Source organism: Copadichromis virginalis, linkage group LG20 (assembly GCF_057382275.1).
Source record: "Copadichromis virginalis isolate Kocher_CV1m ecotype Utaka linkage group LG20, C_Virginalis_male_GT1.1, whole genome shotgun sequence".
Taxonomy (NCBI): domain Eukaryota; kingdom Metazoa; phylum Chordata; class Actinopteri; order Cichliformes; family Cichlidae; genus Copadichromis; species Copadichromis virginalis.
The window spans coordinates 18,938,035-18,950,866 of record NC_140637.1 but is presented as its reverse complement, the minus strand read 5'-3'; the positions used below and the strand labels follow the sequence as shown (position 1 = coordinate 18,950,866).

Below are 12,832 nucleotides of genomic sequence, written 5' to 3'. Positions count from 1 at the left end.
CAAAGTGCTGCCAGTCTGCAGGGTGCAGACTCAATAGCCAAATACTACAACAGGGCAGAAACACATGTAAGTCGCATGTTAGTCTCTAACATTTATTCAGTGATCAGAGCTTGTGAGGCAGGGCAGTTTCTACAAGCAATACTAACTTGACACAAGACAAGTGACATAGAAATGCTCTGAAGACAAGACACAGTGTGATAACATGCAACACACACAGACAGTCCATTATAAACCAACACAGACTTCCCTTTTCTGCATGTTCTCCTCTTTGAAGAAAATCAACTTAACAAGGCTGTATTGAGTGGCTCGCTTGCTGCATCACAATTCACTTCCTAAAGCCAGGTCTGCACAGAATACAGTCTTAAGTACAGATTTAAGGCACCTCTCGTTCCAGTTTTACCAACAAAAAACAAACGAACAAAAGTAAAGTCATTGTGGAGTAAAATGAGTTGCAAGGAGCTGTAGGTCATGGGCACAGATTGAACAGCTGTACTCCTAGCACAGGCTGCAGCTACAAGCAGGGCGCACAGTGGAAGCAGAATCAGTGCAACGCTGCAGCTGACCACATCAAAGGCCTCAGCTGTGGGAAGTAAGGGAGAGAGGAAGGGACAGTATGACTCCCACAGCAGTCTTACTCCAGTTTGTGGAGCAAATATTGGTAAAACAGGACTTTCAGCTGGTAACGTTTACTTTCATGTAGCACTGTCAGAACACAAGCGCATCAGAACATAACTATCCACCTATAGTCCTACTTCTTAACATAAACAATTTTTTAAAAAGCTATCTTATCATTAAGTTAAAGCAGTAACTAATTTATGTTCTTAAATATTACATGGTTTTAAGTGGTTGGTGTCAGGTTATCCCTCCATCTGTGCATCCTTTCATGTCATTAGGAATGCTCAAGAGTGTCATGATTTGTTAGACTCCCCAGAGCTACGCTGAGGTCCCATGGCACCCCAGCATAGCATTCAAACAGTATTTGGAAAGAATGACATTTTATTCAGGTGTCAGTCAAATTCAGATATTTTTACCTCCTAACTTGTCACTGAAAATGAATGTTTTTTGCAGTTAATCTTTATTACAATAGAAATGTATTCACTTATTATAATTATAAAATTATGCAATATCGCATTGATTTGTCAACATTAGGATCTTTTGGTTGTGTATTATTTTATTATCTTGACATTTTGTGTGGGGTTTTTATGTAAAATACTTCCTGTATTACGACTACTTAAATAGGCAGAGCTGACCTTAGGACATGCGCTCTACTTTGGCACTGGATGTAGGAAAATGTAATTAAACACTGTTTTGGCCTTCAGCAAATGTAATGATGCTTTTTGCATCTACAAGCCGATTCGATCACAATGAGGGAAAAATGGAGCAACATTAAAAGAGTGTCCATATTTGAAATGGACCCACATTACTGAATGCCATAAAATCTGGTCAGTTAACTTTCAAACTGTGCAGCACAGATCCTATAAGAAGATCACACAAGCTATGACAGCCACAAATCTGAAATAACTTGAGCAAGCAAAAGTTGAGACGAAGAGTTTTCTGCTAGAGGCGGCAAAAACACTTGTGTAGTGCAACTAAGAACAAAGATACATTTCGGAAGAGACGCATGTAGAGACTCTGAAAATTGCACTTGCCAGTATAAGCTCTTATTATGTGTCCTGGATGTTTTAAAGGATATTTATTAAAGAACATAATCATTTCTTTTAATAACTATCTCAAGATAAACCAAAGCTGTTTCCATCACAATAATGAACTTGACTTCCTTTTGATTATCTTCCCTCTACTGAGCTACACCCACACCTCGTTTTCTACTTGTAAACTATACTAGGAAACAATATGGTAATCATTACTAAGAAACAATAATATCTTTATGGAAACTGACAAGAACATGGGGTATTATTTCAGCTCTGGAGACAACACCTTTGCTTTTGTGCTTATATGTTTTTCAACACCAAAATAAATCTTGCTGTGAAGTCATGAAGAGATTAGTGTTGCTTGACTGGTGTGGAAAATAATTTTCAGAAAGTATTGTAGCTAAGCCTGTGATCATCAGGACTATTTAAAGCAACAGTGTGCGAACTGCCGAGGGAGAATAATCTACAATGAGTACATGAGAGATATCAGCAGCTGTTAGGTGTCATATTATTCAGCAGTTTGTTTTTTTGTACACAAAACTGTGTGGAACCTTTTTGCTGTATATATAATTAATTTGCACAAAGTATATTATTTATATATTTCATCATGCATAACCATCACATTTCTTGATCTTCTCTTCCTCTCTCGCAGATCCCTCAGGTGAGCTACGCTTCTACAGCTCCAGAGCTGAGTGACAACACCCGCTACGACTTCTTTTCCCGTGTGGTGCCTCCAGACACATACCAGGCACAGGCGATGGTGGACATTGTCAAAGCTATGAACTGGAACTATGTCTCTACTGTCGCTTCAGAGGGAAACTATGGAGAAAGCGGGGTTGATGCATTTATTCAGAAGTCCCGAGAGGACGGTAAGTCCTTCTTCAAACATTTCCACAAGCATCCCCAGGTATTTAAAATTATGTTAAAGTGGTTCTCATTTTTGAATCTCATTTTGTCAACCACCAAAAGTGTTTCCGTTTGAGTGAGAAAGAAATTCAGCCTCTGAAGTCTGAAATTGTAAACAGTATGATATTTAAAACTTTTTAAAAAACTGCTGACTTTAAAGATTGACTTTAAACATGATCATTTTCACACAGAAGCTGGTTTTGTTGCTGTTGCATTATTCTTTGTGTTGCGTGCTATTGAGAGATGTTCATAAAACAGGGTGAGGTTTGAACTGGTTATTTCGATTTCTTAAACTGAATTAATTGCTGTCAAAATGATCTGAAAATAGTTCTCAGACAGGATCAAGAGTCTGGCTTCAATTTTCTTGTTCTGGCTTTACCACTAACTAGCTGATTATCTTAAGCAGAGATGGCTAATGGCTAATGCTGTAAATTTGAACCATTTCAGTGAAATCTGCGTTTGCAACTGTTATCTCCATGGAATAATATGAGCTACACAGGTGTGCAGTCAGAGCACTGAGGGAATTAATTTTGATTATCAAATTCTGAGAAGGCTCAACAGAGTGGCAGTGAACCTGCAGAGCTAGCCTGAGGCATCATAAGGAGATAGCACTGCACAGTGCTGGGAATACAGTCAGTTTGGTGCAGCAAGCTGCCGGTACACAGTCAGCCTGACCCCTGAACTTCTTCTGTAGCAGAATGTAATCACTACAGACATGTCCAGTACTCTCTGTGCCACTGCGTCCATTCAGTTTCTGCCAGATTCAAGCTGCTGCCTATCATCAGTCTTCCTGGAAAGGCACCGACAGCAGAGCCCCCTGTGTGTCCGGCTCAGCTACCTCTTTGAACAGTCCACACAAAGGGGGAATCAAAGCCCCACAGGGAGATTTAAACTTTTCCTCTTCTTTTTTGGAAAATAATGTTTTTTCCCCACATACTTTAAATTATGTGTTTAATACTACTTAATACTGACCTTGCACATACACTGTATCAGCTTAAAAAAACATATTACATCTTTTAAAATCCCAGACTACACATAAAAAGAGGCAATGAGTTCTGAAGTCATGCCAAGAGTGGAATCATGCTCTAAATGAATGGAAAACGAATCTCAGAGAAATGTTCTTGCACATGATAATATGTTGAGCACAAGCTGGTGTAAATGATTAGCTTCAATGTGTTAACTTAAAATAGGTTTTTCCTATATTAGAAAAACCTATTTTATAAATCTTTGGGATTCTGAGTTTATGATATGAAACATAATGAATAAAACCTGTAATTTATGTCATGTGAAATGAAATTTTGAATATACTAACATATACTTGATAATATACTGAAAGAATCTTAAGTAATCCATGATCTATATTAATCTACATAATCAAAATGATAGCCTTCTGAAATCTTATTTTTTGGGTTTTTTTTTTTTTGTTTTTTTTTTTACACCATCTTGGTTTAACTGAAACACTTTTTATTAACAGCTGTCATATGAAAAACAATATAAACAGTCTTGAGGCTAGTTTGCACTGTCTTGAGGAATCCATTTCCACTGTTGCCACATCTTCAGTGCTCAAGTGTAATCTTGTTTTGCATCATTCCCGAAGCACATTAACAAGTCTTTTAGGAATATTGGTACTTCAGCTGGAACCTGAACCACATGGTATGGGCAAGCATTCTGTTTCTCAGAGGGAACAGACAGGTTTATCAGCTAACAGCCTATCAGAACTGTCATTCTGCTGCTTCAGATTTCAATCTATATCTTTTAACTTTCATCGGTAGAATTGCTCTCAATCACTCTTTGTCGTAAAAACAGTTCAAACACTGAGACAACTGGCTCATTTATCAAATACACTACAATGATAGAAGACAGGCTATCACAGTGGAACAGACAATAGTCTAGAGCAATGATTGTTTTAAACAACTGTAATAACTGATAACAACTGATAATTTGTGAACAGACATTACCTGAACTGGTAAAATGCTATTATATCAACATTTTTTTAGGCCTAAAGATTAACTAACCTGTTCCAAGTTGGTTATATTCAAGTTGCGTTCAACTATCATTGTTCTATATATCCATGTATATGCACTGATGTAGATCTACAGTACCACTTGTGTTTAAAAAAAAGAAGCGTTTATTCTTATATAAATGTGAATTCTTTGATTCCTAGTCTTGTGTACTTTGACGTCACATATACACATATATATGCATATATTATACTCACACACACACACACACACACACACACACACACGTGTATATATATATATATATATATATATATATATATATATATATATATATATATATGTATATGTATGAAAAGTCCTGTCAAGTCAGCCCATCTATATGCTTTAAATTGGACTGGAGCAAAACTTTTACATGTCGGCTTTTAAAGAATTGTTGAATCCAATCCTTTGGTCCAGTTCAGGTCTTTGAGTGATTATGTGAGCGAGACAGACAGAGGAGAAGCAGACAGCTCTGTCAAAATCAAATCCACAGGTATTTGGTTGCTAAATGGGTTCTGCAGTTGTCTGCTCATAATAAAACAGCCAGATCACAACTGGCCAAATGTTCTGTCTCATTAAACAGCCAAAGGCCATACTGAGCAACAGTCTCCCCTGCCTAATGTCACCGTGGCCCTTTGCTGTGCTGTTTTGTGTGGAGAAAATCAGCTTTTTTCTCTAACATTTTCCATGCTGAAGGAGGTTAAAAATAAAGTGTAGTCCTATTGAATAAAAATGAAAATATTTTTTTATTAGGCTTACACAATCACTGGATTCATAAAACTTCAATTACTAGAATTAGTTGTTTATTCTGTTAAAACAACAAAACCATCAGGTTTCATACATAAAATCTGAGTAGAATTGAAACTTATGCCCAGTACTACTTTTTCATTGAGAATATTGCTAATTATGATGTTGATGAGAATCAGGCAGTTGTGTTGACCCTCAAGCTGTATGATGTTAAGGTCCTCTTGTCAACACGCTCCAGATGTTTCTGTAGTGTGGTTCAGACAGTTATATCTCTACTGAGTCCCGAGCAAGTTTCAGCCTCATAAATGGATATTTATAATTTTTCTAGCAGTACCCTGCTGTTTTATGATTCTGTTTAAGACTAGCTGGAGGACAACTGTAAAAAGTGCCACCATAATGCGACAAAAAGTAGTCCGGCCATTTATATATCTGCAGAGCTTTACTGTATCTTTGTTTGCTTCCAAGCAAAATAGAAGTGAACGAATGCATTGCTGTTTGGTATTCAAAGGAGTGTAAGTCCTGGGATTACTTGTGTGTGTGTGTGTGCGCGCGTGTGTGTTGGATGATTTGGTAGAGCTGGAAGCAGCGGCACAGGTGCTAAAGTGTTGTGTTAGATGTTTGATAACACAAGGTCCTACTGTGAAATAATCTGGTATCATTGATCCAAGCTCACTGAACTTTCAAGAGGAAACTGAATTAAACTGATTTCACACAGCATTTGATCAGACTGGCTGGACTTATCAGAAAGGAAATAACCTTTACTGTTTCTGTGAAAGCAAGCATGAACTACAAGCGGGTGAGCACAACTAAGAGATCCTCAAGAATGGGCATGCATTTCACCTAACCTTGGCCTTCTTTGTACAGTAAGATGAGAACTGAGTTGAGATGGGTTGAAATGCTTCTTGTGGTTCCAATAGCAGAGCGGTTAGGGTATATACCACATGTGTGCATATCCCTTTATTGATGTAACCACTGATCAAATATCTCCCTGGGGTCATTTGCTGTGTGTTATCCTGCTGGTCTACCTCCCTCATTTCCTGTCACTATGCCACTAACAAAATAAAGGCCAAATTCTAAAAGGTGCCTTAAAAACAGCTTCAAATGACAGCATCGTTTTAGTATTACTAGGCAAAATTTACAACTGAATCGAACAAAATTCAATTTCACAACGAACTTCAAACTGACTGTTCAGTTTCACATGAAATATCTAGACTTTCTTCATCAAGTAGGAGTCTCCTATATTCAGTTTTAACAGCCTCTTTAGAGTTCTGCTTCTGTCGCAACAAATCAAAGAATAACACTCTGCCAATGCAGGGCAATACAGGTAAATGCATGCGATTGTTTACTACATGCCTAATGACGCTAATATACAAGAAGACCAATCCTTTCCAGATGGCCCAGAAGTCTGAAATCAAAGTGAAGATTATAGAATATACACAGCTGCTAATGCTAATGGTCAAAGCTCCTTTGACTACGATGACCTGGATGACTGAGAACCTTCACAGACCTATGTTTGTTTGTTTTTACTGTGTTAAAAAAGTCATTTCCAGTAGCTTTTCCAGTAGTTTGCATTTATTGCATCTAGTGCATACAGATCATCTACGCAGTCAAAACCATATTGCATACATATCAGCTCTCCTTTCAGCATCTACTACTTCCAACATTTTTTCTTCTTCAAAAAGGCATCATGAAGTCAATTTTTAATAACCACATAACACATTTGCAAATCCTTCTCTCACTTTGGTAATACAACCTCTAAAAGAGAGGTACATTTACTGTTCTATCATTCAAACATCATGAGTATTTCTATATCCTTTCTGGGGTCCAGGTAATTTCACTGTAAGATTCTTTGGGATGATTCATGTATAATTGTGAAAGTAATCAATAGAAAGTTAAAGACCTCTATTACAATTGCATTGAATGAGAAATAGTATTATTAAAGGCCATGACTTCTATTTTTCATAGGTAAGAATTCTAGATGCTAAAAACATGTTGGGACTTGTGAATTACTCCTTATTTTGTTTTGTGTTACATTGATGTGAAACTTTGTTAGTTACAGTAATGCAATTTCTGATTGAGCACACGAAATATGTTGACTTTATCAAGCTTCAGCTATGCTAGCCATTCTGTGATTATTTCATGCTTCTTAGAATAAAAATTAAAACCCATTACATAAATAAACCACTATACAGTGTTGTCAATACTATTTATGCTAGGCAATCTGGTAATCAACTAAATACATCGGCGATATAATATAATTATAATATAATTTATAATTTGTAAATCGGCGTAAATAAATCTGGTAATACCTGAAATGAGTAAAGAAAAACTGCTTATTTATGCAAGATAATTCATAATTTTATTTGGGGGGTGGGGGTTGTTATATTGGTTGGGTCTGATTACCCCCTAACCCCCCTGGAAATTATGCCCCTGACTAAATTGATGCCAGTCCAAAGAAATGAGAAGTGAGATCATGACCAAAATTATTGGGATTCATACACAGACGACATAAATATCTAATAAAAATTTCATTGCACACTCACTAAAATAGTTGTCAAGATATTCCTACAAGTATCAACCACAATATAATAATAAATGTTAAGTATGGAGATTGCCAGCGTGAGTGGGTTTCACTCCAATGATGACAGTGGATTTGTGCTAATCCACCCAGTAGCTGTTGAAATATTTGTTGTTTACCAACCAACACATATTACTCTTCCTAGATTAACTGCACTAGGGGAAATAGTTCCTAAGCAGCTTCAAACAGGCTACTTCCCTTCATGTAACCATGCCACTTCTTTAAAAGTTATGAAGAGCAAATTTTAGACCACGTTTGGTTAAAATCTCAAAGTTTAATTTTGAACAAAGAGTAACTCACAGTTTCTGCAAAGTAAGGCCACTCAGGAATTTGTTTAGTCATGCTGAAATACATTATATTCTGAAATGACAAATAATATAATAAAAGAAGAAGAAAGCTTTTGTTTTTTTCACTACTTTATTTTCACTGTAAGGAGACACAGCAGAAGAAAGATTCAGGCATAAAATATTAACGCTAGACTATTCAAATGTCACATGCAGGACCTGTTTGCATGAGCCTCATAACTATGTCAGCCCCTGTTTGGGCATGATAAACAGTGTCATCATCAGGACAGTTTGTCAAATGACAGCATGTCAGGCAACCATTTCATCTGCTGTTGCTGGACTGTGACTGAAAACTTCCATCATTTCAGACACAGAGCTGTTTTCCAAAAGCTGTTTTCATTTGGGCATATCCTTTGTCTCAAACTGCCTCTTGGGATTAAGGCTGGAGTGTTATTATGGAAAATGATTAAAAGAAAAGAGGGATAAAAGTACGGTGCCTTGTTATAGACACCATTGAAATGCAAGACCGTCCTTGATGCACAAGTCTTTGGTCCTTCACAAGATTTTGTTGTGTTTGTGATTCTGTCCGAAAAGCTGCTATTCCTCTAGTGTCCTTATTAGAGAGCGCAGGTCTTCTATAGTAATGGAAGGTGCACTCTGTGTCAGTTTATTCTCACCTTGTGAAAAGAAGTGCCATTTTCTTTCAGTGGATATTGTATACCTATTTATTGCATCCTTTATATAATCAAGTTTAGTGAGTATTATGGAATCAGACGGTCCCAGTATTTGAAATGAAAGGTGATTATTTTGTTTTTCATCTGAAGCAAGCCTACAAGACGAAACCTTAAATGTCAGTATGACAACGTTTCTTCCCCCTGCCCCCCATATGGCGGGGGCTTTACTTTTCCTAAATTTGGACACTGACATTGCAATCTGCAATTAATTGAATGGATAGTATAAAATTGTAATTAATCAGATTTCCTTGCAAATGACAGTAGAAGCAGAGGAAAAGGGCAGCAAATATAGCACAGCGCAGGATGACAGGGGGATTATGCAAATGTTAGAAATGAGAGTTGCGTACTGCACCCTTTGTCATGAGGGAAATGTCAAGAGGAGTGATTTGAATACTCATTAACCTGAAAAGCCGTGAGAAAAATATTGTCAGAAGAGTTTTTCAATAATATTGAAAATGTTTCAATAAACACAGGCTATTACTTACTTATGTAAATTCACCTTATGATTTTATGATACTATGGCTATAATTAAGCTATCACTATGACAAAGACAGAATACTATAGTCTGTTTAATGAATTGATTCTTATTAATACAGCTTTGTTTTGCTGTGATAGTAAGAATTACTAGAACAGGTAATCAATTCAGAAAAACAGATGACAGCATTATGTAAATTTATAGCTTTGCATTATAAAGTGTACTATTCCAATTATACAATGTGTGGAAGAAAGGAAGTCAGAAGACCGGAAGGAAGAAAAGACGCAAGGGAGGAACATATTCCTGCACCCCCGGTTTAACATGTCAAACACAGGAAATCCTTAAGAGGACTTAGACAGCTGCTCCTTCCACTTCAGGCCTTGTTAAGTTCTGATGAGTGCCATATTGGGCTTCCGAGGGTAAAAGAAAACGTTAGGGGATTTTTTTTGTAAACTGTACATCCACCCATGTCCTTGGTATTATACTTGAAACCCCAGCACTGTTCACCTATTGAAATTATTTAAACTACCTTATCAGCACTAAATGGCCAAAGGCAACAAGACTAGAGGCCACAGAACCATTCAAAGGCTACATTTAGATTTCAGGATTCATACATAAATCATGTTGAACAGATATAGAAATGAAGTTATCTAATTTCATTAAACTCATACTGTAACATTTTGATGGATTTCCAAATGCTTTTGACAATTTTAATTTAGTTACATTGTTATGCTGTTCTGTCTACTTAGCACTTCCCTATTTTCCACTGTTCATTACCTTGTTTGATTAGCACTTTGCACCACTTTGCAAATGATTTCATGCCTTTACAGCTGTCACAACTACATTTTCAAAGGATGCTTTATGTTACTTTCAACCACCTGGAACTTGATTCCTCAGACTGAAAATCAATGAAGGGTTTTAGCTGCAGGTGCGCAGAGAGAGAACGATTGTCAAGACTTTGCCACTGATCTTGTATTTGCATAATGTGCTTTATCTCTATCATGTCACAGAGAATTGCCAACCCTGCATTGCAGAATATCTCAAACTTTCACTGATGCCACAAAACACAATCTGTCGGTTCTCTTTATCGGGTTAAAGTTTCTCAGTTACAATATCTAATACTTTACTGGCACTGAAAAGTGAAGTTGTGCAATTCACAAATTTTTTTCTGGACATGCATTTAAAAGTTTAGAAGTTTGCATAATTGGCAAACGAACACATTTTGTGGATTTTATTAAAAATGAGTGAGTGAGTTAATAAAGAGATACCAATTGTTGATGGAGAAATTTAACATTTTCCACATTGTGAAAGTATAAAGATTTAGACCAATATGCTGATGCTAAAGCAAATTTAGAAAATGGGGTATACTTATCTGAGAATAGTTTATCACTGCATCACGGAGAAGGTGCAAGTCTTGGGCTCAGCCAATATAAAGTAAAGCTGCTTAATTACAAAAAAGATGAAGTAGATGGGTCCTGCTGCAGTGTTAGGGTATACTTTTGAACCATAACATACTTTAATAGTTCTGCACATTTCTGAAAGAAGCAAGGATATGTAACATTTTCTGTCACTTGAAATATAATTCTGAAAATATTTGACCATTTGTAATGGGCTTATGTACCAAACCAGAAGCAGATCTCTATTTCTATCACTTTTCACTGATGTTCTCAGACTGAAATCTCTTACAAAAGAGCACTTTGCACTATTTATAAGAGCTACAAAATATAATGCATTTACTCAAGGGTAGAAACCTGATTTGCTTTTAAGTAACAAATTCAAAGACATGTCTAAACCTACAGTACATCTGTGCTTTTTAATACTATCATGATACGTGTGTTGATTCCTCTTATCTTTTCTTGGGGAAAATAGAACTGCAAATGTAACACAGTACTTTATCATGTAAAATTTTCTGTTAATGTGAATACTTAGTAATACTGAATATAAGGCTAACTCTTCAGGAAGTAGGAGAGGACTATTTTTTATTCATTAGAAATCTTGTTTATTAGTAATTGTGTCTTGGAGAAAACTGTTAAAAACAAGCAGTGCTTTCTCATAGCCAAACCCTATACATACTCAGTCACATTTGACACACAGAACAGTGTCAATGTATTGTCTAATAATCAAGCACTTTACTAATTACTGTGCCTCTAGTCCTTCTGTATCTAATTCTTATCAGAAATAGTGTAATTTAGTAGAAAAGAAATCCACAATTTATAGACAAATTAACCAATGAAAATGTGCTGCACCTGCTCCTGAAAAGCAAAGCAAACCAAACACACCATTTATGACATCCAAAGGATCAAAATAACCTACGATTATATGCCAAAAGACAGAATGTCAACCACTATTTCATTTTGAAGCGTGTACCGATTACATAGTCTAACAGTGTGTGTAGGTGCAGGATCATTTTCAGAAATTCTTGGAAAACATAAGAATATGCCCCTCAAGGCCTTCTGTAGCTCTTCACCCAAACCCACTCATGATTAGAGAGCACCATTAATGTTTGCCTTGCAAGAGGAGGCAGTGCATACTTTAAACTCTTCATCTTTGGCTTAGAGATATATTCACATTAGGAGACATGCTATGCAGATTCTCCTTAGTAAGAGGAAAGTCCCGTGTTTGTCAGGTGACTCATTTTACCACAGTGCAGAAAACCTCATTTCACAGTGCTTAGAGGCCTGCCTTTGATTTATAAATCATTTGCACTCAGAAAGAAAATGTCATTCAGTCATTCTCAAATCTAACTCATAGTTACCCCAGAGCCTTTTTATTCAAGATCTGGGAACTCACTAGACGACATGCTATTCAGCAAAACTGCTTAATTAAAAATAAGACAAAGTTCTTTTCTAAAGAGTAGAAACACATTACCCAAATATCTACGTATGGATTTATGCAACCTTCGGTCAAATTGTCAGCTGCATATGGAAAAATAATAATAATAAAAAAAAACCCCTCAGATTGATACAATTTAGAACTTCACAGTTGCTGAAAAATAGGACAGTGTTGGATTTCTCAACCTCCTGCTGACGCAGACAAATCATTTGTGCTTACACCACCGAGTTGAAATAATCATTTTAATGTATGTCATGGTAGTCAATAAACAGTGCTCTCGCTTGTTCCAGTAGCAATAACATTTCAAAACATATTTCTAAAAAAAATGGATGTGCTGAAACGTAAAACTAGGGTTCTTATGAATATATTTTAAATTTCAAATAGATCAAAAGCCCTACCACAAAATATTTGATATCTGATAATTGTTACTAAATTGACTTGACATTGCAAGTGCCGTGATTACATGATTTCATAAATAATGTAAAACGAATGCAGAGGAAAATAAAAATAAATATTCTTAGCAGTACATCTTCCTTTTGTTGCACATCTTTCTGATTCAGTGGGTACACCACTAACATTGACCCTAAACACTGAATAACCTACTTATAAATAATGAATAAAGGC

The 12,832-nt window shown here is 36.3% G+C and overlaps 1 protein-coding gene across 3 annotated transcripts in view; it reads left to right on the top strand.

Moving 5' to 3' along the window:
• Window positions 1–12,832, top strand: part of LOC146684646 (metabotropic glutamate receptor 4-like) — a 205,144-nt gene that overhangs the window by 134,586 nt on the left and 57,726 nt on the right. For all 3 annotated transcript variants that reach the window (XM_085444965.1, XM_085444964.1, XM_085444966.1), the window contains one exon: window positions 2,302–2,518. In XM_085444965.1, the coding sequence (XP_085301091.1) occupies window positions 2,302–2,518 (217 nt within the window). The remainder of the gene's footprint in view (window positions 1–2,301; window positions 2,519–12,832) is intronic.